General features: G+C 29.0%; 2 protein-coding genes and 1 long non-coding RNA gene across 6 annotated transcripts; all 3 read right to left on the reverse strand.

Moving 5' to 3' along the window:
- Positions 1-529: 529 nt before the first annotated feature.
- Positions 530-3,213, reverse strand: LOC111675763 (eukaryotic translation initiation factor 3 subunit D-1). Its single transcript, XM_023436594.2, has 4 exons — positions 2,882-3,213; positions 2,417-2,564; positions 1,869-2,350; positions 530-1,786 (listed from the first exon to the last, which is right to left on the reverse strand). The coding sequence occupies exons 1-4, from the start codon at positions 3,075-3,077 to the stop codon at positions 936-938; spliced, it is 1,677 nt and encodes a 558-aa protein (XP_023292362.2). The 5' UTR covers positions 3,078-3,213; the 3' UTR covers positions 530-935.
- Positions 3,214-3,838: 625 nt separating this feature from the next.
- LOC111675802 (GILT-like protein 3) lies at positions 3,839-5,453 on the reverse strand. Its single transcript, XM_023436643.2, has 5 exons — positions 5,221-5,453; positions 4,802-4,966; positions 4,353-4,520; positions 4,090-4,230; positions 3,839-3,974 (listed from the first exon to the last, which is right to left on the reverse strand). Exons 1-5 carry the CDS (start codon positions 5,290-5,292, stop codon positions 3,873-3,875), a joined length of 648 nt encoding a protein of 215 aa, XP_023292411.1. The 5' UTR covers positions 5,293-5,453; the 3' UTR covers positions 3,839-3,872.
- Positions 5,454-8,583: 3,130 nt separating this feature from the next.
- On the reverse strand, positions 8,584-13,371 carry LOC124419492. 4 transcript variants are annotated; one of them, XR_006940645.1, is made up of 6 exons: positions 12,947-13,371; positions 12,751-12,875; positions 12,472-12,552; positions 12,117-12,169; positions 9,614-9,792; positions 8,584-9,539 (listed from the first exon to the last, which is right to left on the reverse strand). It is a non-coding gene; the product is annotated as an uncharacterized LOC124419492 (long non-coding RNA). The 4 variants fall into 4 exon arrangements; XR_006940644.1 differs by having other exon boundaries at positions 12,105-12,169; XR_006940646.1 differs by lacking the exon at positions 12,117-12,169.
- Between the last annotated feature and the right edge of the window lie 11,901 nt (positions 13,372-25,272).

Genomic DNA, 25,272 nt, shown 5'->3' on the forward strand with positions numbered 1-25,272 from the left:
GATAACTGAAAAACACGAAACATATATTAAACCAGGTTTAACCAAAGAATGAAGATTATCTTTATCAGAAAAACTCGCCCTTACTTGCATAGGCAAATTGCGCACAAGGTTTACATGGACAGCCAGCCGGACGGACATGTCTTAATTGACTGATTCTGAACCGATCGGTATACATTATGGTGGGTATTGGGCCAATATTTTTGTGTGTTGCAAACATCATCACAAACGTATAATACCTTTCCCACTATCGTAGTGTAGGGTATAATAATGTTAATGTTAACGTGCTTTTACCATACCGATAAAGCTGACAAAATATATATTTTACTTAATGAATCTCAAGTTGCTGCTTCTAGAATTCACTTCTTAATCAAATTAAAAAAATCTTATAGGATTTCTTGAGGTCATTATAATTGACAAATTAATTTCCAAAAATTGTATTTTCTCAAAATCCTTTGAATATAAATTATAAAAATCTCCCGTCTTTCTCTTCAATTTACCCTATGTATCTTAATAAAAACAAACACACACATTTCGTCTTTAGTTGCTTTAACATACCCGATGCATGTTTTTTTATATCTCTTTTTATTATTATTTAATAATTTTGTATTAAAGCAACACATTTTATAGAGTAGATTATTAAAAGGGAATATTGTTATTGTTTTCATATTATTAATTTATATATGTATGTAGGTATTACAAAATAACTGATTACAAAAAGTAGTGATTGATTTAAACAAATAATTTATAAAATATAACTAAAAGAAAAATTACAATTTATAAAAAAATGCTTATAAATCTTAATTATTGACGACTTTTTTCCTCAGTTTAATAGGTTTTGTTTGTTTGTTTATTTACTTATGTTGTTCTTGTGTTTGCTCACACACGACGTTCACACTCTCACAGTAATTGTATGTAGTAAATTATGCTTAATTAACTTATTTATTACCACCGCCATAAGCGTAAACAGGTTGGAAGCCTTCACCATCATCACCCTCACCATCATCGGAATCATCACTGTCGAAGGTGTTGTCGGGAATATCATACAAACGGATCATGGGCTTGTTGGGATCTTTCATGATCAAGTATTTACCATCCTTTTGTTTCATAACAATATCGATGATGCAACGTAGAATACCCCAAGCATTGTCCATGCTCAAATTGATTTGTGTTGCAAATTCATGAGGCTTGAATTGTTGGGTGCCCAAGATGACATGACGTGAGGGATCGCGGGGATTGATACGTGAGACATAACCTAACTTAAGTTGGTCGGAACCGGCGAGCACAGCTTGCACAGTCCATTTGGCCAATTTGCAGGCATTATTACGTAATTCGTTAGCCAAAACAGCACCACGTTGTGTATCCAACTTTTGACGCCATTCAACACCATTTGCCAATTTTGAATCCCATTCATTCAAAGCCTTAATCGATAAGAATTGAGGTTCATTGTTGGGTGTTTGTAGAACACCATCGTGTTCGCAACGTGCGACCAAAACAATATCACTACCCAAATTCCATTTCTTGTAACGATAACCAACACTAGCCACTTCAATGTCTTCATCTTCAGTAATGAAGGGATTGGCTTCTTCAAATTTGTATTTCGATTCATTGGGTCCTGTCTTCAACACCTGTTGGCTGAAATTGTGATTAATGAAAGTAGCTTCAATGGCCAGATTACGGGGAGAGTTGGGGGAGCTATCGTCATCGGTTGGGGGTTCGACTGAGGTCTCATTGACAGTCAATAAATCGAATTCAGTATTGTCACGTTTATCCATGAAGATTTTATCGCCTGAAAGGAGTTTAGAAGAGTATAATGATTAGTATGTTTATGTTGCATCTCAGACTTGTTACTGAATAGAAATAATACTCACCAAACTTCTCAATAACAATATCCCAAGAGTAATTTGAACGAGTCGAACACATAATGGTGGCCAAAATTGCATCAGTAGCGAAAACATTACCCACAGTCTTGGACAAACGACGAATAACGGGATCATCGATGGTTGTTACAGTATGAACAATACGATCAATTTTTTGCAAAGGCTTTTCATTCTTTACATTGATACGATCGTAAGTCTTGTCATAATATTCCAATGTACCACAAGTAACAATATCCTCACCCTCCTTAATGTTGGGCAAAGATAATTTCATCAAACGTGGGAAGTCCATTTCCTCAATAGAGGTCCAGTCGGCACGTACAGCTACTGATGATTCACGCATCTTGGGTGGAGCATTACGAGAGCCAAACTTCTTGTTGACACCACGACGAGCATCACGAGTTTTATTGTTTTTGCCACCCAAAGTGGTCATAGTATTGGTAAGACCACCACGGTTGCTGCGACCACGGGCATTTCTATTAAATTGAAATAAAATATTAAATTTTCAATAATAAATGCATATTAAATCAATAAATACCAACCTAGAACCACGCAAATTGTTACGGAAACGTCCACGTTGATGAGGTGGTTTCTGAATGCGTGCGGTGTCAACCAAATGGAAGGTAGTTTCATCTTCTTCATGATAATAGGCATATTGGTTGCCGGTACCAAAAGCAGAGGCATACTTGTCTAAAATTAATTAATTAAAAATTATGTATTAAAAGTGAAAAAAATTTCTTAAACAGCTGTTTTTTGTTTTTATTCATATTTTGTTTTGTTATTAGTCTTCTTCAAAACGCCTTTTACTAAAATTTCCCTTCTGCCTTAAATGTCAAATTGTAAAAAATTGCAAAAGGGAAATTTGTGATTTTGCACACACAATCACACAGTGTCACTCCAAAAAATGGCTGCCACATATTTTGTTGTGTGCACATAACCTCACTTTATCGTAGACAAAATTTTCATAAACTTTTTTTACTGTTGTAATATTTTTGCAAACCACTTACTTTGATATTTCTTATCATTATTGGATTGAGTCCAATCACAAATCTTTCCTAGACGATCGCTTTTACTGAATGGCTGATATGGCACATCTTTAAATGTATCGGGCAACTCGCATGGTCCCCATCCATTTTCATTGAATTGCACTAAAGGCTTCTCGAAGTGCACCGTCGTCGCTCCTGCATTTAATGGTTCAGTCATTGCTTAATAGTTTGCAATAATTTTCACTTGTTTTTTGTTAAAATTTCCACAATTTCCAAAGAAAATTAATATTTTCTTAATGACCGGACTGAAATTGACGTGACAATCCCGAATACGATTTAAGAAAGAAAAGAAACATGAAAAAACGTAGTATTGCCAGATGGAATATTTTTTGCGTGGTAATGAGAATAATGAAAACAGAAGAGATGGCGAAAAGCAACAAAGTGTGTAAAATTTATTTTTGTTTAAGCTATGTGGGAAGTTTCGAAGGAAGTTAAGCAATAAATTAGCAATAAATACGGTAGATATATAAAATGTGTTATTTCTAATGTTTTATTTTAATAAAAAGTAAAGAAATAAAATGCTTGACGCAAGGGTAGCATTGCCAGAGTAAATGTTTTCATAAAAACATGCAAAAATCTCAGGGGAAATTTTTTGACAGCTGTAAACAAACAGTGAAGTTATGCAGTTGGCAATACCAACATTGAGAAACAACATTGCCAGTTGAAATTAAAAAGGGAAATTAGTTTCAATTATAAAGTTGCCAGGTTTTGCAATGGCATTTTTTCGTTAACTTTTCAAAAAAGTAAAAGAAATTCACCTTAAAGATACGTTACTTTTTAAACAATTAATTTAAATAGATATTAGAATGTAAATTTGTGCTAAAATTAGGCCTCGTGTTTATTTTTAAATAAATATTAAGAAATATGATGTGATTTAAAAATAAAGTTACTACAAATTTAATAAAAATGCTGATTGTATAGTTTTCTTTAATACATTTTAATAACATAAATATTAACATTTTTCTAAAATAACATCAAATTTTTCTTTATATTTACGACAAAATACTCTAGAGAAATTATGTAAAATAGCACGCTGTTTCCAAGGATCAAATACCTTAAAAAAAATAAAGAAACAATTGTAAAAAAAGGAAATACAAAGTATTATGAAAATGAATTTACTTCAAGAAAATACCAAAACAAACCTACAACTATTGTTCTAAACAACTTACCCCACCCATGGCAATTGAAGGCACAAATGAAATTTCAATAGCATCCGTTTTATCGCCATATTTTTTCAAAATATCATATGTTGTGCGTGTATTTTTACAGTTTTTAGCAGCGCTTACATCAATATTCAAACGTTTAGCACACTAAAATTAAAAAAAAGAAATATATTCGTTTAGGGACTATTTTTTTACAAATTTTTCTTTTGGGATATTTTAAGGAATTCATGGAAAAGAATTTAAAGAATACATGTTTATTTTCTACTCACCACATCAACATCCGTGGAATAACCATTAAGTAAACAGTTAAACATATCCAATTGTTCTTCGATAGTATTGTGCTCCACAATACATGCATGTAGAGCATTTAATTCACACTCTCTTTGACCATGTTGGCAATAGAGATTGGTTATATTTGTATCAGGATCTGTCCAAACCTTTAAAGAGACGATTTTGAATTAAATTTTATAGTGTGATAGCAAAAAATGACAACATGTGACTAATATAGTCACCATATTTAGAACTCCCTTAAATCGGGTGTTATCACCCAAAAAAAAAATTTTTTTAATTGTCGGATTAAAAAATTGTTGTTTCAAATTTGTTTAATCCGTTTTCTTTTGCAACGGTAAAGGATAATTGCCAATTTATCGCGGTATATGAGAAATTCTAAATATAGTCTTGTATATTTATTTTTATAATTTATCACATCAAAACTTACACCAACTTTTCCATAGGGAATAAATTGTAAATCTGTATAAGGAAGCCATTCATTAGATTTTAGGGATGTATAAAGTTGATTGCGTACGAAACGCATACTATCTGGGCATAAGGTTTCATAGAATATCTCCACCTGTAGTTTTTGGTCAGCATCTTCACCAGAGGCCTTTAATAAGAGAAAGTTCATTAGCATTGGCTTAAGACTCATATATAGAAACTAATATTCAATGTCCATAGTTTAATAATATTCAAAAAATATTATTTTTTTAGGGGAAAACAAAATTAAATTTTAAAAACCATTTTATTTATTATTTTTATTTCTAAGAATTACTTTAAAATTTACAAAAAAAAAAAATAATAATAATAACAATAAATAAATTGCTTTTGTTTGATTAAACAAAAAATATTGTTAAAACTCACATTGACACAATTAATTGAATTAATCACCAGCGCACAGTAAATAAACGATAATAAAACAATGGATTTTTTCATTTTTGCAAAAAGATCTTGAAATTTTAATCTATATACTTTTAAATAATAACAAAAACTCAATTAACATATACAAATAGATTCTTATTAATTATTATAATTTGTTTTTTTTTCGTTCTATGCTACAGACAATTTTAAACGTCTCGTCTCAGCGAGACTTAAGCTAAAACTAAATCCCAGAAATTCTATTTGAAAATAATGAATTTTTCCCCATATTAATCTTTAGCTTAGCTGTGATATACTTCTTTTATTATTTTTGTTGTTTAATTAATAGCTCTTGAAATAGAAATTTATTTAATCTATCTTTGACAAACAAACAGACATAAATATTTTATTTACACACATATGGTGACAAACAAAAAAAATTCTGAAAATCGTAACAATATGTTGAAAATATAACGTAACTGGAATACTTAATATTGGGTAATTTAATTGTACTGGTATTTATTGCTTAAATTATGATAAACAGTAGGCAATAAAATATTAAATGTTAATTTAATTTCTAAAGATATAAATTTGAATTTAGGAATTTCTGATCAGGTTTTCAAGTTATTTACATTATAAATTTTGAGTTTTGTTATATTATAACAGTGCCAGTGTCAGCCTTATATATAGAATTTTATAGATCGTCTGAACATCCTATTTATTGTTCCTTCTTTCTGTAATCTTAATCTTAAGTTGAAAACGAATACAAATTTTAATTGTTTAAATTGAATTTTAATTTAATAAATTAAATATTTCTTTTAAAACATCATCGAATGAATAAAAATAATTATATTTGTTCCACTGTGATGCATTTAAGGCATTTAATTTTTTACCAGGGTTGCAAAGCTATAATCAGTAGATCGAAGAGTAAATATTGATTAAAACTTGTACATGTACTTATGTTTCCTTTTATTTGAACAGATTGTGATACCTACATACCTACATACATACATACATACATACATACATACATACATACATATATAAATAATAAAATTATTAAAAAAACAATTTGTGTTAAGTACATATTACTCATTTACTACAAAACTAGCATAACACAAAATCTGTTATTTTCGGTCATTAAATTATTTTCAAATATGTATTTCCCAGGAAAAACTTACATTGAAAAGTAATATATTAAATATCAGTTAAAATCACTTACTAATTGACATTTTAACTCATTATTTTAACACGTTAACGTTATGGTATGCAAATACTTTTCACTTCCGCTTACAAAGAAGAACTTCAGTAATGATTTACAAAAGCAGTTAAAAAAGTTTTTTTGTTTTAAAAAAGAAAAATAGAACAATTATAATTATTATTGGTTTTTACACACAAATACTATGTATTTTATTTTTTGTTGGTATAACAAATAGTTTCTAACACGAAATGGGATATTTAATAAATCAAAAAATACGAACTTTATCAAAATAAATTACAAAAATAATTGCTAAATATATCATGGAATTCCAAAAATAATTTATTGCACGTTTACTAATTATTATTTCCAACTTTTTGTGGAATTAGAGCAGTAATGTGTTTGATTGATTCGCAAGTTAATTTCGTTTGTTATTTCTAAATTTAAATTTAGTAATAATTTATATTCTAACTTGGTATTATAAAGTACAATTAACTAACAATATAAAATTCTACATAATAAATAACATTTTTTGATTTAAGCATATTTCTTTTCTTGGCAGTCGCTTGACGTTAGCGGTTATAATTGTAATCAATGTTAAAATAAACACATACAACTACAAAAATCACAGTATTTTTGTTGTTGTTCTTTTTAGCCTTTTCCTCGCACTCTCATTAAAAGCTTTGTTTACATTTTGTATTTATTTACTACTCTTTTTAACTTCTAATCCTTCAATTGTTTCTTTTGTTTCTTGCAATTTTCTTTTCAGTTTATTGTTGCATTTTAAGTGGTACGCGCCGGGAATTTGTTAGTTGTGGTATAAATTGTTAAAAACCTTTCTAAAAATATTTTTAATTCAACAAAATGTTAAAAGAAATGTTTATTAGTGTTTTAAATTAGTTAAAAGTTGAAATTTCTTCATAATTGCAACATAAAAAAGAAAATGCAAAGAAGTTCTATTAAATTCTAATTGCAATTCATTGTACGTGTTGTTCGTGTTTATATACATATGTGTTGTTGTCTTGCAATTCAGAATAAAAAAAGTCATTGTTTTTAGAAATATTTAAATAGTGAAATAATAGTGAAATTATATAATTTGTAAATTGCTAAATAAAGTAGAATTCATTATTCTTGTGCAAATTTTTGTTGCTGTTGTAGAATTGTCAAAATAGTGCGTGTGAATATAAGTATGTATGTACGAATAAATCATGTAAATGGAGGGAAAACATTAGCTAAAAGAAGAATGGGCAAATTTATATGTATGTATGTAAATAACGTCACATGTAAACAAAAATAAATTTGAAGTGTTGCCAGATATGATTTGTCTCTGTTATTATTAAGGGATTTTTGGAATTAATATACATATTACATTTTAATTGCTGTTTACAAAAGTGTGTTAATTTGAATGTTGTGAAAGAGTGATTATTTTTTAATATAATAGAAAAAATGGCGTATAAAAATTATCAACAACAACAACCACATTCTTTTAATCGAAAAATTCAGGTATTTATAATTATAGATATATTTGAATATAAAAATTATTGTATATTTTTTGACAATTTTTTGCGATATTTTTAAGATTTAAATAATTATTCTTTTGAAATGTCACATATTTTTAAGGAATTTTGTGCCTATCTTCGTATTAATAAATATATTTTTATAAGCTGTCGACCAATCTTATTCCTTCTTCATTTATCCATTAAATTTTGATCATAACTTTAACTCTCAACAGGAAATTTGATTATTTTAAATATTCCATCAGTCTAGGACCCAGTTCACCAAATAATAAAACCATTTAAAAAGTTTACAGAAACGGAATGAAGTTTAATTTTTAATGAAAACATATGTATTTGAATAATTCAATTATATTTTGTTGTGCAGTCCCAGCAGTTCGACGGGACAGTCCCGAACTGACCACTTAACCTACCACTTGTGGTGGCCACTAGCCACCTGACTACCCAGGTGACCAACCATTTTAACATGGGCTTGTCCTACGAGAAAGTCAATCGTCACTCTACACCCTACAAAGAGACAGTAAAGAGACGATTGCCTCCGCTCTCGCTTACAAAGGGGACACTAAAGTGACGACTGTCTTTATTCTCGATTACAAAGGGTGCATTCGTGACGAATGACCCAAAACATACGTATTACAATCATCCAGGTGGTTAACTATTAGTGGAAATTACTGTCTTTATCATATGCATTGTCTCTTTGTCGAACTGCTGGGGTGTAGTAAACTAAATATAGTTAGTTCGTTTGAAAGGAGGACGTATACACATCAAATCCGAAGGAATACACATAGGCCTCTATCGGGCCTGTTGTGCGCTCCTTAACCAGCGCCACAGGTGAGAATCGAATCCACCACCTCCGGTCTACCAGACTAGAACTCTAACCACTAACCTACCGGAGAACACTAAACTTAAAATCGTATTAAAATGATTTAAATTTTCAATGGGAAGTAAATTATTATTTAAAAAATAATTAAATGTATTTTAATATAGAAAAATAACACTTATTGTTAATACTAAATATTTGAAACAACAATTTTCCAGTAAAGTGACTTGACAATAAAACAAGTTCATTGCACTTTCGACATTGACAACTCAATCATCGATAATAAAAGATGAAATGAAATACAAAAAAAAAACAAACATACAACTTTTTCTTCTCTTTTCCATAATTATTAATGCTTTAAGCTTGTTAAGTAAGACAGCCAACACTATTGATTGGTAGACGAAAATGCTTATAATTAAATATTATGAAACATGTTGTAATTGACAGTTGTAGTTAAGACAACAATTTACAATACAGTTTTCCGAATCGAACAGTTTTTCACTTACATTCATGCACATACTTCATGCTGACATTCCTTAAAAGTACTTATGAAAGACGAATAATAAAATCAAAACAAAGCTTTAAAAATAAAGAGAGTTTGACATTAAATTCATAATACATAGACTTACATAAATAACTATTCATGTATTACATGTAATATGTACTGTACGTACATACATATATACGATTACCTGTCTGTTAGCCTTTTAATTTTAGCCAGAAACAACCTGCTTTATATGATTTTTAACTGGTTCAACTTTAAATTTTTTTGGAGTAATAGCTGCAAGTCATTCTTTGTAAGAAAAAAACAAATGAACCTGTTTAACGGGGATTTAAAATAAAGCACAATATTTGTAGCGTACTCACATACACACCCCTGTAATTATCACATACATTACATTTTCAATGACAAGTCCAACTGACTGCCTGCCTAGCTGGATGGCAGACTGTTATGTATATGTCTGTCATGTTTTTCGTTTTGTTTTTCCTTGTGTTGCGTGCGACATTGACCAGTTTTTCATTTACCAGTCTACATATCGAGTGTGCTGTTGAGGAAAGAAAAAAATAATAATAATAAAAAACCGCACAGTTGATATGATTTTAACCGGTTACCGGTATTTTGAAAATTACTGTTAAAATGCTACAAGAAATACATACAAACAAACAAAAAACAGAAACACGCGAAATAAAAAACTTACATGGTTTTTCAATTGGTTAATTTCTATAATTTTGAGCAAATTTTAATCTGGTTTTCATTGTCAAGGTGATTTACCAAATACCATCACTACCGCATACATCGTTGCCACACTTAACATTTTATATATTATTATTGATAAATCTTTAAATCAAGGAATTAAATAAATAATATGCAGGCCTGTCACAGAATTCCATTCTATTCCTTATAATTATAAAGTTCATGGGGTCATTAAAGTCTAAAACTTGGTTTTGCTGCGTGTATATTAAACATACGAGTATATTAAACATAATTATTACATTAAAAGCCCTATTCGGTGCGTTCAGTTGTTTGGGGGATAGGTGATATAATGGACCGATGTTTGTCTACGGTATCATAAAATATCATATGCCAAATTTCATTGAATTATCTCCAAAATTGCGACCTGTTGTTTGATTATAAGGTTTACAAGCCCTATTCGGGGGCTCAGTTGTATGGAGGCTAGGTGAAATAATGAACTGATCTTAACCATTTTCAATAGGCTTCGTCCCTGTTACAATAGAAGATCATGTACCAAATTTCATTGCGACCTCTAGTTTGTTTACAAGGACATAGCTAAATCGACTCAGAAAATGATTCGGAGCCGATTGGTACACTCCCACATATATTGGGCACAAAACCAATATACCCTCCCCACTAAAGTGGTGCAGGGTATAAATACTGAATATGGTCTCTTGGCTGGTGTTTAATTTCAAACCTATTGATAAAATTTAAATATTAGTGCTAAATATCGCATATGAAATCAGCAATTTGTCTTCCAGGAATAGTTATTTTAAGAACATATATTTCCAATGTCAATCAATCTTTTAGGAAACCGTTCCCATTATAGTAATTTTTGTTCAATAAGTGGGCTTATTGTTTGACCAATAGGGACGTAAACCTAAAAGATATTCTAGAAAATTTGTATTTCGTAAATGAGGTTTTAACTTTTTTAACTTCTCATCGTTTAGGATTATGATTTTTATTCACTAACTTAATTTGCTATTTATAGCTAATTTTGCACTAAATTTCAATATTATTTCATGTAACAAATAACATTTCTTTTAATTTCCCCATAAACTGGCAACGCTTAACCAATCAATAAAAGATCTTCCCAGTCGGTGCATTAACTTTAACATAATTTGCACAATTGGAATTTGAAATTTGTGGTCCGACAACAAAAAGTAAATTTTCAATCAACACTATACTTTTATGCATGTCTAATAACGTCAATTTGTATGAAAATCAAATATAAAAACACATTAAAACCAAATTATCAAAAAATGTTATGGTTATTTATTTCAAACACCTTTTAGAGTATTGCAAAAATAATTGGATTTTAAAAAAAATAGAAATAATTGGATAGATGAGTAATCAAATAATTAGTAATATGTTTAGTTTATAAAATTTGTTTTATATTTACTACAAATAATTCATGAACTTTTGGTTAATAGAATTTAAAAAAAGTATAAGAAATAAGAAAACTATAATTTTTAAAATATTAATATTTCAATGAAAATTCTCCATAATAATATGATTGACTGTCGTAATATAATCATTTTTAAATTGGACATTTATTTAGCCAACGTTATTAAATGCCGCTTTCATCAGTTTTATAAAAACATACATTTCTACACGTAGTTCACGCCCAAATCAACAAATGTATTCATTCCAACAATCAGTTATCCTCTGATAAATAATGTAATTCGTATGCATAAAATCAAATGTAAATACATAGTACATGCATCCTCATGTATGTATGCATATACACTTACATATACTATATATGTACGCTTATACAGAATATTCGTTTAAAGCGGATTAAATACCAAAAAATAGTGAAAAAAAACAAGTCAAACGTTAAAAAAAACTATCTTAAATCGATTGACCACATGTTAACTGCAAAATATACTAAAATATCTTGTTGTTTTTGTGGACTTTTTTCTGGTTTACTGATAAACCGATTTGGCCTGTTTTATGTATGTAATGAAATAACTAAAATTTCGTTGTTTTTATGTTGTTATGCTCTTTTAGCCACGTTTTTAACCTCGTTTTTGGCTAATACCAAAAAATACATTTACGAGATTCTCTTGATTTACTTTGGTTAAAGCATTTATTCAATTTAGTCATTTTTATGTGACTTACTTATAACTTTACCCTGTCTTTCTAATTGGTGTTATTTACGATTTTCCCAACGTCTTATTTCCCTCCTGGAAGAAAAAATAATATTTTAATTTAATTTTTATAGCTTCGAATTTTATAAGGATCAAATTTCATTGAATTATCTTCAAAATTGAGACCTTTTGTTTGATTATAAGGACGTAGCTAAATCGACTCAGAAAATGATTCGGAGCCGATTGGTACAGTCCCACATATATTGGGCACAAACCCAATATACCCTCCCCACTAAAGTGGTGCAGGGTATAAATACTGAAATTGGGAATATACGAGATTCTCTTGATCTACTTTGGTTAAAGCATTTATTCAATTTAGTAATTTTTAAGTGACTTACTTATATCTTTACCGTGTACCGACTTTTTCTGCTCTTTCTAATTGGTGTTATTTACGAATTTCCCACCGTCTCATTTCCCTCCTGGAAGAAAAGATAATATTTTAATTTAATTTTTATAGCTTCGAATTTTATAAGGATCACATTACAATAACTCTAAAATGATTATTCTTTAATTTGTACTCTCCTGCGATTCCTGTGATCCTAAGAGAACAAACCACTATTTTTGACAAATTTATGTATAATCAAATTTATCTTATTTTAGTTATAACTATTTTTTACCAGCACATTATATTGACATTGTCATCAATAGGCATTCTGTGTGGGACCTTGAGTCCAAGATTATCGGAGAAAATTCCAAGTATTCCTTAAATTTTCTTGACTGTTTACGCCTTTTAATGGTCTATCTATCGTTATTGAGTTCATAGTTTATATTCTGGATATAAGTTCAGAATTTGAAGTGTACTAATACACTTACCAAACTTTTTACAGATATACCAAAGACATCAATATGTTGGACCCAGTGATGTAAACACATGGATAGTATGCTAATCGTCCGTCTTCTTTTGCGGGCTTCCCTATTATAGTATTTCTTAGACTCAAAAAAATTGGTGAACACAAACATGATCGGATAAGTTAATGTACCTTCCTAGATACCTAAGTTTTAAGTCTAAGAGTCGACATATCCAAAATACTTAAATTCAAACTACCGCTTTCGTTTTAAGTTGGAAAGACTGTGCCCAAAGCTTTTTTATAAATATGCGTTGATTATGGGTTTTATGTATCGATAAATTTCTTGAATACAAGATCGTTGTGATATTTTATATCAACTCTGAAAAGTAACCACCAGTGTACACTTAATAAGGTAGCCTCGTCCGCACAGCTGATCATCAGCATTTACAATCTTATCTGTCAAAATTCCTGTTTGTTTACATAGAAAAAAAATCGCAAAAGGTGTATAAATTTTAAAAAGTGAAGAAAATTATGGTTTTAAAGGAGTTTTCTAGGTCAATCGTGATTAAATGTCTTTGTTATCCTTCTCTCTTGATAAAAAAAGAAAATCTTTAGCTCCGGCATACGTTCCAAATCAGTTTCAACTATTTTTAACACAACCAATCACTTTTCACAAAAAACACGTTTAATTCGGAAAATTGGTCTTCCCAATAGATATAGTTATGATTTTCAGACATTCCACGTTTAATTAATATAATATATTAATATTAATAGTTAAAAATTTAAATAATTGCTAAAACTCATATTTTTATTGTGTTTATTTGTTGCTTTTTCATTCTACACACACAGCTTTTTTTGACAGATGGGATCTACAATAACAAATCGCCTGTTGTTTTTGTATTGTTGTATTTGTTGTAGCGACGAGGCTACCTTATTAAGTGTACACTGGTAACCACTGTTTTAAAGTCGATTACAATCGTTTAATGCGCTCCATTACCAACTCTATGTAACGCTAAAAACTTTCTATGTTTGTTTCTGAATATTCATCAATTTTTTTTTGGTTTCTTTTTTTTTGATTTGCATTTACCATTGCTTACTTTTAAGCTTAACGCAAAAAATCCATTACCAACACTCCACTAACAGGAACACTAACCGGCTAGTTGGCTATATGTTGCAAATACCGAAAATACTGTTAAAGCTATTTGCAAATGTTTAAGTTTTTGTGTGTGTGTGTCTAGAAGAGTTATTCTGAAGTTGCATTTTTTTAAAAGTCGCTTTGTTTTTTATACCATCACACTATGAGAAGGGTATTGTGCATTTGTGCTGATGTTTGTAACATCCAAAGATATCGGTCCTACTAAATCAGATTCTGAGTCTATTTAACTATATCCGTCTGCCCGTCTGTGTGTCCGTGTAAAGCTTGTGCGCACGCTTGTGCACTTTTCAAAATAATTTGATGAAATTTGGCACATATTTCTATTTTGACGCAAGGACGAACGCTATTGAAAATGGTTGGAAATCGGAACATTATTTGCCTAGCCCCAAATAGTGCTTTTCATAATTGTGTTAAATGATCTAGTATGTCAACAAATGTAAACATTTTGAATATACTCACTGGTTTTGGTCATCATATGGTCGACTATGTACGGCTATACATTCATACTTGTTTGTAGTATGTAGTGTTTTGTGAGTTGTAGTTTTATCTTTACTTGTCAATTAGTTCTGTTTGCCATATTTAGAGTTTTTGTTTTGCTGTACGAAACCATTTGGTCGTGCATTTTTTTGCATTTATTTATGTTTCTTTTTTTGAGTGGATCTATTTAATATTGAAACCGCAAAAAAATACTGCAACTTTAATTTTTTATCAAACTAAATCCTTGTGCTAACATGTTGATGAATGAGTATATTATGTGTAAAGCTTAGGCTCAGAAAAAAATTTATAAATATTAACACTTTTTTTGGTTTAAATAATAAAGAGAAAATTCTAAAAATTGCAAATGGTTTGTTTAGTTAGTTAGTTTGAAAGAAGGATGTACACACATAAAATACGAAGAAATACATCTAGGCCTCTATCGGGCCTGTTCTGCGCTACTTAACCAGTGCCACAGGTGCGAATCAAACCCACCACCTCCGGTCTACCAGACTAAAACACTAACCACGGAGGCCACAAATGGTTTGTTTAAATTTTGATTGTTGGTGATTTGAGTCAAAATATATTTTGGCAATATCCTTAATAGACTTAATTATGCTAATATACTAACCAAAGTTTTTCGAGCGTATGTTAATGTAAAACTATTAATGTACCAGAAAGAGTACTTTGGTATATGTGTGATTGTGTATATGTATCCATTTTACATACATTGATATACGTATACATGTATGTAAAATTATTTCCATTTGTTTATTTATATGTATGTATAAAATTGTATGTGATTTTAAGTTTAGTAGGTCACGGTATCGAGACCAGTTTTTAAATTTTAATAACGTTTTGTTTTTTTTGTTCATTCAGCCTTTAGTAATTTTTTTATTTTTGTGTGTCTTTAAATTTTATTATGCACAATGTTGCATGAACTATATACACAGATATTTGCGTATACATGTTTGTTGTATGCAACATGTTAAAAAAATAATAATAAATTATAAATATTATTGTTAAAGCGATTCAGTTGAAAAACTGAAAAGTATTTTTACGAAATGCTAGTAAAAAAATTAAAATTAAGATTGCAAATAATTTATATTATTGGACATGAGTGTTAATTGAATTCTTCGGGGTATGATTAAAGAGTAAAAATTTTACATTAATCTTGTCAGGGGAAAGTTTACTTTTGTAATTACAGTAAGTGCACATTACACAGTTAAAGTGTACAACTTATTGTGTTCTACTGAAAATTTAGCTATTTGCCTTTTTTAAATTTTATTAAAAATGTCGCAAATAAGTGAAAATATTTATTATTTATGATTTACATTAAAATTCTTTAGATAAATAGAGAGGTTTTATGCATATGGATCAAAGTGATAATTTTATGATTTACATAAAAATTATTAAGTTTTATACATATTTATAAAGCATCTCTGTAATATATTTTCAAATTTTGGTAATGAGTATTGTAGGTAATGTAGTTATTTCACACATTACTTGGTAATGAGTTGTCGTTATCAATAACATAAATTATTTTTTTAACAGAATTTGTAGTCAATTGTCTATAGCGTATTCCAACAATGAATTAGTTAGTATTTCTACGCCGTAGTCGATTTTGGAAGTTTTTTTTTTCAAGAAATGTTGATATTATTAAGTTTTATACATATTTATAAAGTATCTCAGTAAAATATTTTCAAATTTTAGTAATGAGAATTGTAGGTAATGTAGTTATTTCACACATTACTTGGTAATGAGTTGTCGTTATCAATAACAAAAAATATTTTTTAATAGAATTTGTAGTCAATTCTATATTCTATATTTCAATAATGAATTAGTTAGTATTTCTAACCGTAGTCGATTTTGGAAGTTTTTTCAAGAATGATAGAATGATCAAATTTCATTTTAATGGGGCATTGAGTAAGAGAATAGACTAGCAAACATAAAAATATATGTAAAACTAGTTTAAATCCAGAAAAGTCGTTTAATGAGATTTGTGACCAGTTATTGTTTTGGTCATCGTCGAACTAAAATAAGTAGTTATTCACCCAAAATGTAACTACTTACACTTTGCTACAATATTACTTACCTACTTACCGGGTAAGTATAGATTCTTAACTTCAGTGACCACTTGTACATAAATCCATATCCATAGATATTTTCTCATCATCATAGCAGTAAAGTATCGTAGATTTGCCCAAAAGGTTGTAGAAAATATTACAATGAATAATTTAAATAAATTTTTTACAATGAATTTAAAGATGGCCTTAAATTGATCTAAAGTTATTTATTTGCCAGCTTATTTTTTGTTCATTATTACCGACACTATTCAAATAAAATGATAACTATCTTAATAATGATTTTTCTAACAAAGAATACAACAAACATGAATTTCTTAAATCTAAGAATTATAAATCAAGATGCATTAAATTTCAAGCAAAAGTGTGAATTTTATTCTTCTTACATGTCTTGCATAATAATTTTGCGATTAAAATCATTTCGTTGTTGTTTGTTCTCTTGGTGGGTTTGATTCAGTAACACTTCTTCTTTTACTTCGAAGTTTTGTGGTGTTGCTTTTGTTTTCATTGTTGTTGCTTTATCTAACAAGTATAAATTACTATGTTCGCTGTTAGTTTATGCATTTATTCATTCATAGAAATTTTATAACTTCATTCATAATTCTAAGTCAAAGTCATTTTAGTTTTATTTTTGTACCCTACTTTCAGCCAGATAGATATGGATGTTTCTCTAAATGACACAAAGTAGATCGATTGCATATTTGATGAACTAGTTGTATTTTTATAATTGATAAACGCTTGAATACAATTAAAACTCATTAAACACTACAGAACACTGAAAATGCCTTTTAAATAAAAATAGCTGATTCCTATGTATTTCCACCCGTTGAGTTAAAAAATTGTTGTTTCCGGTTAGCTCTAGGTTCCGAGATATTGTGGTTTTTGTAAAAACGTTATTTAAGACATTTTTTACTTAATTTCTCAAAACCAGACCAATATTCATAGATTTATTTAACAACATGGTAATCTACATAAAATTATCTATTATTAGAGTATAACCATGCTGACAGCTATTACAGGACACCTTGGATGTCCTGCAGCGAAGATGAAAATTGTACTTTTTTGTTTTATCCTTTACTTTAATTTAAGACAATCTTGTGTAGATTTTTATGTTGTTAAAAAAACATTGGAATTTAGTTTCACTTCTACAAAATTATGTAAAAACTTTTAAAAACACAAACCCAATATACCCTCCCCACTAAAGTGGTGTAGGGTATAAAAATATTTTTTTGTCTTAATATTTCATGGTTATTGTTTGTTATCTTTCTGAGTAGTAATACAACTTCATACTTTAACTCCGCGTTGAGCTTCTGTAAATCGCACACATTTATACATCCTCTAATACTAACATACATACAAAAAAACACATTTGAAAATTAAGTACTTCCGCTGAAATGTCAGCAGAAATGTGTGAGTGCTTGTGTGTGTGTGCGGCATGAGAATTATGCATTGTCGTGTAATCGTATGAATATGCATATCTATGTATTTTTGATTTAAGTAAGAGAGCAGTCTTAACAGGTATTTAAGAAAGAATGAAAGCTCATCAATTGAAACAGTAAACAGAAGATATTTTTGTACTTCGGTACCCACACTGGATATATTGTCCTATTCATGTTCTTAAATAGTGAATTACCAAATTAACTTAAAGCTTAGAATATTATTACTGAACAGATTCGCCACTATTATGTCAAGATAAACTAAATTAAAATAACAATTCTGCCACTCATTACAAAGAATTTTGCCGGTGGTCATCGTTTTGTAGAATGATTCAACAGCTAACATTTTGAATTTGTATGCAAATGTTTGTTTTTATGAGCTGCTTTTTATGTGGCATTTGACTTTAAATCTTCATTGTTTTTGTTCGTTTGTGTGTTTTATGGCCTTTTAATGTTCCTTTTGTTATATCCGTTTTAGATTTTTATTTCTCGTTTTCTGTTTATTTTTTTTCGCTTTATATTTTTCATTTGATTTATGTTTGTAGGACAGTGCTGAGCTGTTGGTTTTCTTTCTATTTGTTTGTATGTCAATTGAAACATTTTTTTTTTAAATTGCATAGAAATTGATTTAAAGACCTGAAAAACTATTTAATGAAATTGAAATTTAAATTAGAGTTTGGTATTGTGTGTCTGTTTATAAAATTGTAATTTGAATTATAATGTTGTCAGTTATTTACATAAGTGATTAATACGTTTCTTGAAGAGATTTATCGCAAAATGGGAAACAAATATTTTTTAAAACCAATTCACAATCGATGTCTTATCCAATTTTTCAAAAAACATTTTTTGAAACAAAAACAAATGAATAATACAAAATACAACTTACTATTATACAACCGTACAACACCATTTACCTTTTTATTAAAATTCTATTTAACTCAAGTTAAAGTCATAGGCTATAACCTTATTATTTGAACTCCGAAAATGTACAATCTGATTTTTATCTAAATTGTATATCTCTTTTTGATAAATACAACTAATTTTGTATTTTGTTCTTTGAAAACAAAACCAAAAATACAACATACAATGATACAATGCTACTCCGATTGTTAATTAGTCAAACGTTAAAGAATGAGAATCGGTTTATTATTTCACCTGACCATTATTTCTAGCTGTTACTTCCACATAACTGTCAATTATTGATTAGATTTAATTGTTTAAACACTTACTCATCACATAGCTACTTTCATTTTTTTTCATTCTCTATGTGAAATCAATTACTTCATTTCTATACAATTTATCTCATCTCTTCAACTATATACTTTACTTAGCATCTAACAGTATATAGTTATTGTTACTTGTGTCTAATAAATCTAAACCAGTTCTATTGTCTTTAGATAATTGAATAATTGATTTTTATTTTACTGTTGTCGAGGAAGTGGTTGACACATTTCAACTGTTGCAACTGCTAGAGCTCGTCGACGCCAACATAATCGTCTTATTTTAATTATATTTTTTAGTTGTTGCTGTATGTGTTTTGTGCTTTTTTGCTTTTTTTGTTCTCTTTTAAGCTGCTTAATTTTAATTTAACTAAATAATCTTGACAAACATGTGAATAATATGTTCAGGAATCTGAATATATATGTATATAAAGGTATACAAATTATTGTAGTATTTATTTCGTTTAATTAAGAAATATTTATTTAGTTTTATTAACATTATTATTACAACATTGTAATTGTAGACTTGTGCTATATTATGGCCCCTGATGCAGAAAAATCGAAATCATATTTTTTTGAGTGAATTTCTAATTCAACTAAACTGAAAAGATGTTGTAATCGAATACTCTTTAATAATTTGTTCATAATTATTAATTCCTTAAATCGTAATATACAGAGGGATTATATTCAATAGCAGCTATCTTTCATTATTATATCTTTTTCAAAGACAACTAACAACTTTTGGAAGTTTTAGAGAATTTTGAAATTTTCCTTATTTTGAAAAAAATAGCAATTTTTGAATGCAAAATTATGTAAAAGAAAAAAAATTAAACATTTTCATGAACTTGTGTTATTTAAGATAAATATTATTGAATATAGCTTCTGTATATTTTTTCTGACCAGCTCCAGTTTTTAAGTCTTCAGGACCATGCCTTGAAGAACTGTTTTTTGAACTTGTCCATTTGAACTGGTTTAATAGGCTTCCGTTTTACGATCAGTTTTTATGCCACATTTAGTCCCAAAAAAAAATTGTATTCACACACAGCAAAAAATTGGTAATGATTTGTACTTCCATAATCACTTATATTTCAATGACTACTATATAACGTCTGGCGCAGTGAGTAGGACGTTTGACTAACATACCGAAGTCTCTGGTTCATATTCTTATTTTGTTAAAAACAAAACAACTTACTCTACAACTTCTTTGTAAGCAATATTTCAAGTACTTCTTTAACTCCCTAGAAGTACTTGCCTCAAATGTTATTACCTCGTTAAAATAATGAGTTTAATTGCTAATGATAAAGTAATAAAAAGAGGTGTGTACTGGGTAGTTTCTAAACTGACATTTTAATTTGTGTTGTCACTGAATCATATAGCGCTACAATATTAAAAAAGTCGAAACCATAAGACTTAGTTAAACGTTTCTAAAGGATTGATCTGAATCTTTCTACTTCACATCTGGAATTTGAGATATCGTGTCCTGATATTTGAAGAAACGACATTTTCGGTCCTTTTTGTGTCGTTATAATAACGCTAAGTCAACTGTATTTATAAAATGTTGTATGTCATCCGAAAGTCCATTCTTCCAACTTTATTCAATATTTATTTACAGCCACCAAAAAAACTTTATTCCCCAAAATTTAAAGAACAAAATTTTTTATAATTTTGTCCACCTGGATTTTAATTTGAACTACAGTGCGTATGTTGAACAAATGTTTAATGTCATTTAAATTATGTTTTTATATAGAATAGTTCTGTATTCGATTTATAGGGGCGAAAAACAACCAATGTTGTATGTCATCTGAAAGTCTGCCAACTTTATTTAATATATATGTACATATTTATAATTTGGTCACCTCAATTTTGATTTGGAACTACAGTGCGTATGTGGAACAAGTAATTTACGTAGTTTCAGTTAAGTTCTTAAATCATATATTTATGTATTCGTTTTATAGGGGTAAAGAAAAACTTTTTATGTCCACCCATCTGTCTCTCTATAAATGTAAACATTGAAATTGAATTAAAGGTCGGAATTTTAAAAACAATTTGACGAATTTTTAAATAAGTTGAAATTTACGTTATACTTAGACATGAGCATTAACGATTGGCCCGTCCTGCATTTACAGAATATGTAAATATAGAAGACATTTTAATAAGTCAAATATCTTCAGAAAAATAAACTTAATGCAATACAATTACATACATATGTATGTAGTGCGGGTATAATAAATAAACTGCATATTCTGTTAGATGGATGTAGGTACAAACAAATCAAATTTACACATCCGTACAAGTGGGTCTAGGTCGATGCCGCCGCACATTGACAGCAAATATAGCAAATAGCTAAACAACAAAATAAATACTATAGTACATGGTTTGATTGTTTAGTACGTTGCCAGTTGCAAGTACATATTACACATTACAATACGATACAAAATAACTAGTGCTTGCCACTACATTTATATTTTTTTATACCCTACACCACTATAGTGGGGAGGGTATTATACGTTTGTGCTAATGTTTTTAACATACAAAAATATTGGTGCAATACCCACCCATAAAGTATACCGATCGATTCAGAATCATTTTTTGAGTCGATTAAGACATGTCCGTCCGTCTGTCCGGCTGGCTGGCTGTCCATGTAAACCTTGTGCGCAATTTTCAAGATAATTTGATGAAATTTGGACCAAGCATGTTTTTTGGCACAGGAACGAAGCCTATTGAAAATGGTTGAAATCGGTCCATTATTTCACCTAGCCCCCATGACATGACATGACATAATTAAGTCAAATATTCTGCTATCTCTTTAAAAATTGGCACAAATAAGTTTTATATAAGTATAAATAACACTGCAGATTTTCGTAAGGATCTTATTTGACCCTAGCCCCCAAACAAACCCCCCTTCAAAAAATGTCTTAAACGTCTAAAATTGACTTGTAACCATTTGTATCGCAATGAAACTCAACAAAACTAACTATTTAGAAATATATCCTTTTCCCTTTAGCGAGGATCGGCCCATATTTGACCTATATAAGGCCTCATTTAGAAATTTTAGTTTTTTTTTATCAATAAATTGCTTAAATATTTTGGAGTCATGGTAATATTCAACATAAAAGTATCTTTATAAAAAATAAAAATTTTATAAAAAGTAAACATTTTAAAAATATACTCATGGTGTAGGGTATTATATGGTCGGCCATGTCCGACTATACTTTCCTACTTGTTTCTTTTTGGATTCTTTTTTATAGTTTTGCATACAAAACATATGAATTTTAGTCGGCTTCAGTGTATCTTCTGGTCTGTGTATTTATTTGTGAGTATTAGGGCGGTAGGCATTAATAGTACGATTTTATTTCTTTTAGAATAATAAACTAATTTTCAAATAAAGATGTATTTAAGTTAATTAAGTTCCTCCCTATTATTAACAATGCTCATATGTAGGTTTGAATGTATGAATGAATGAATGAATGAATGAATGCAGTATTAATGTTTGGTTGACGTTGCCGTATTATATTGGGCGTTGGACGCAATGTGCACCCACCGTGAAAATAAAAAAAAAACACAACACAAGAAGCCCAAAAACATCAACAATCTTTAGTCATTTATAGTCTTAGAAATATTTTAAAATCCATTACAAACATCATTTTCTTTGGTGGTTTTGTTTTAATATTCTTCTCTTTATTTTGTTTCGATTCGCTTTTTGGCAGGCGTCTGCCATTATGACACAGATAAATAAATCTTACAAACAGAAAATAAATTATTAATATTTTACTTAAAAAAATTTTAATATAATTTTTATGAAAATTTGAATTTTTAAAAGCGTGTGCCACAAGCGGAAAAATGAACATCATTAATACTCGGGTGCGGTTATTGAACTTATTTATGATGATTTATCAGATAGTTACATAGTTTGATCATACCACTATCTTGCCAGGAAGCGAACCTAGAACTTCTGTACTAACAGACTTCTCTACAATCTTTTAAAAGAAAATGTATATTACATCAGTTCATAACACTATCGTTCGAGGAAGCGAACTCTGTACTTCCGCACTGTGGGACTACCCTCCAACCTACAGAGACACCTAGGGAATCTAACAGACTTGCAATATTTTTGCTTTGTTAGTTAGTTTAAAAAGAAGATCATACCACCTTCGTGCCGGAAAATGAACTCATTGCTTCCATACTGAAAGACTTACCTCCAATCTATAGAAGCATCTAGAAAATCTAGAAGACTTGGACAATGTTTGCTCGCTTAACCCTTTCACACACAAACGGCTGAACTTTTTATGGATATGACTTAACCACACATTTTAATTTGACATATATCGATAATTTTCAATGAAAAATGGAAAAAGTTTTTCAAAGGATGTCGTAGGATATTATCCTGTGAACTCAAAATAACGCTCTAAATAAAAAAAAAGAAAAAAATTTTGGGACACCTGTGTCCCGTATACGTGACAGTGTTAATAATTCAAAATCGTTGCTGCGTTCACACAGTAGTATATTTTTTTAAACTGTTTCCTTTGTCATAAAATTAAAGATTTTTTTCATAAAAATGTTTCTTATATTTAAGCAAAATTTTACATATTATTTTATAAATTTATTTGTTGCTGTAACAATATATATCAATAATTAAAATATTAATTTTATAACATTAATAACTCAAACATTTTGTACATTTTTTTACATATTTTTATAAAAATCAATGAAACAAATAACCGATTAACCTATTAACTAAATCTAAACCCCTTGAAATCTAAACAAATGACCCCCTTTTTTTCGAAACACAAAAAACTAAATTAATTACAACAAAATGTTAAACAAATTGAAAATAAGAGGCAGAAAACTAGAAATCATTTGACATATTTTTCATTTTGATTGTGTTGATAGTTTTGGGGTGTAACCGAGCGAACAAGCGACAGTGTCAGCACAAGGAAGGTGTGTTCTAAATTCTATGGGTTGGTTACTTTTTATCCGCCAAATGCTATTTCCCTTTCTATTCTATTATTTATTTAGTTTCGTCTTGTTATGCATCTGTGATTTTATTTTTGGCTAAATGAAAAATTTCACGTACTAGTTTTAGTTTCCCAGTTCTAAATGAACATTTTTGTTGAATGATTTTGGTGAAGTTTCATGTGTGGCATGACTGTGGCATTAATACTTATTATTTTGGGCTGATTCTTTCAACATACATTTGTTTACAATTTTCATGTAAAATTCTTTTAGACAAACAAATTTAGATTTTTTTATATAATTTTTATATTTTTTTCTTTAATTGCATTTTGCTTTTAAACTAATTTATTTTTAATGATGATTTTGTTTGTTTTAAATTTAGACAGTTTATGATTTGTATAACGTCTCAATTATTTGACAGGGGCTTTTAATGAAAACATATTTTTTAATTTTCTTTGTAAAATTTATTTATAAACAGTTTATTTGTGAAAAATAGAAAATTTTTCAAAATTTTTTAAATACAAAATTCTCTGTAAAAAAAAACAAAAATATTTTCAATAGAAAATTTTAACTTTGTGTGAACATAGCAATATTTTCTATAGTAATAGAAAATATTGCTATGAAAAATTGTCCACACAGAAATATTTTCTTGTGAAAATTTATTTATCTAGAGCAGCTGTTTCCACCGTTTTTTACTTCGCGGGACCTTTAAGGAATTCATTTACTATCACGTACATCATCTGTCTTTTATTTCAGTGCATATGCAGGAAATAAAAATTATAAACCACGTAAAACTTAACTTTATAAAATTGATACAATAAATTTGTATGGACTAGCTTCGTCCTGATAAACAACCGAAAAAAATTAAATTCAAAAAACCAGCAACAAATCTCTAATTACACTGTAAGAAATTGTACAACTTTTAAATAGGTGAAATGTTACACACATTTGAATAAAACCCTGTATGATCAAAATGTCAAACGTTGATCCCCTATAACTTCGGCAGTTCTTGACCGATAGAACTGAAT

Source organism: Lucilia cuprina, chromosome 4 (assembly GCF_022045245.1).
Source record: "Lucilia cuprina isolate Lc7/37 chromosome 4, ASM2204524v1, whole genome shotgun sequence".
Lineage (NCBI taxonomy): Eukaryota > Metazoa > Arthropoda > Insecta > Diptera > Calliphoridae > Lucilia > Lucilia cuprina.

Excerpts from the sequence above, each read along its gene's own strand:
- LOC111675763 (XM_023436594.2), bottom strand. The coding sequence starts at position 3,077 with ATGACTGAACCATTAAATGCAGGAGCGACGACGGTGCACTTCGAGAAG. Across the intron at positions 2,565-2,881 it reads TAATGATAAGAAATATCAAA|ACAAGTATGCCTCTGCTTTT; the intron begins GTAAGTGGTTTG and ends AATTAATTTTAG. Across the intron at positions 1,787-1,868 it reads TATTGTTATTGAGAAGTTTG|GCGATAAAATCTTCATGGAT; the intron begins GTGAGTATTATT and ends AACTCCTTTCAG.
- LOC111675802 (XM_023436643.2), bottom strand. The coding sequence starts at position 5,292 with ATGAAAAAATCCATTGTTTTATTATCGTTTATTTACTGTGCGCTGGTG. Across the intron at positions 4,967-5,220 it reads ATTCAATTAATTGTGTCAAT|GCCTCTGGTGAAGATGCTGA; the intron begins GTGAGTTTTAAC and ends CTCTTATTAAAG. Across the intron at positions 4,521-4,801 it reads TTCCCTATGGAAAAGTTGGT|GTTTGGACAGATCCTGATAC; the intron begins GTAAGTTTTGAT and ends GTCTCTTTAAAG.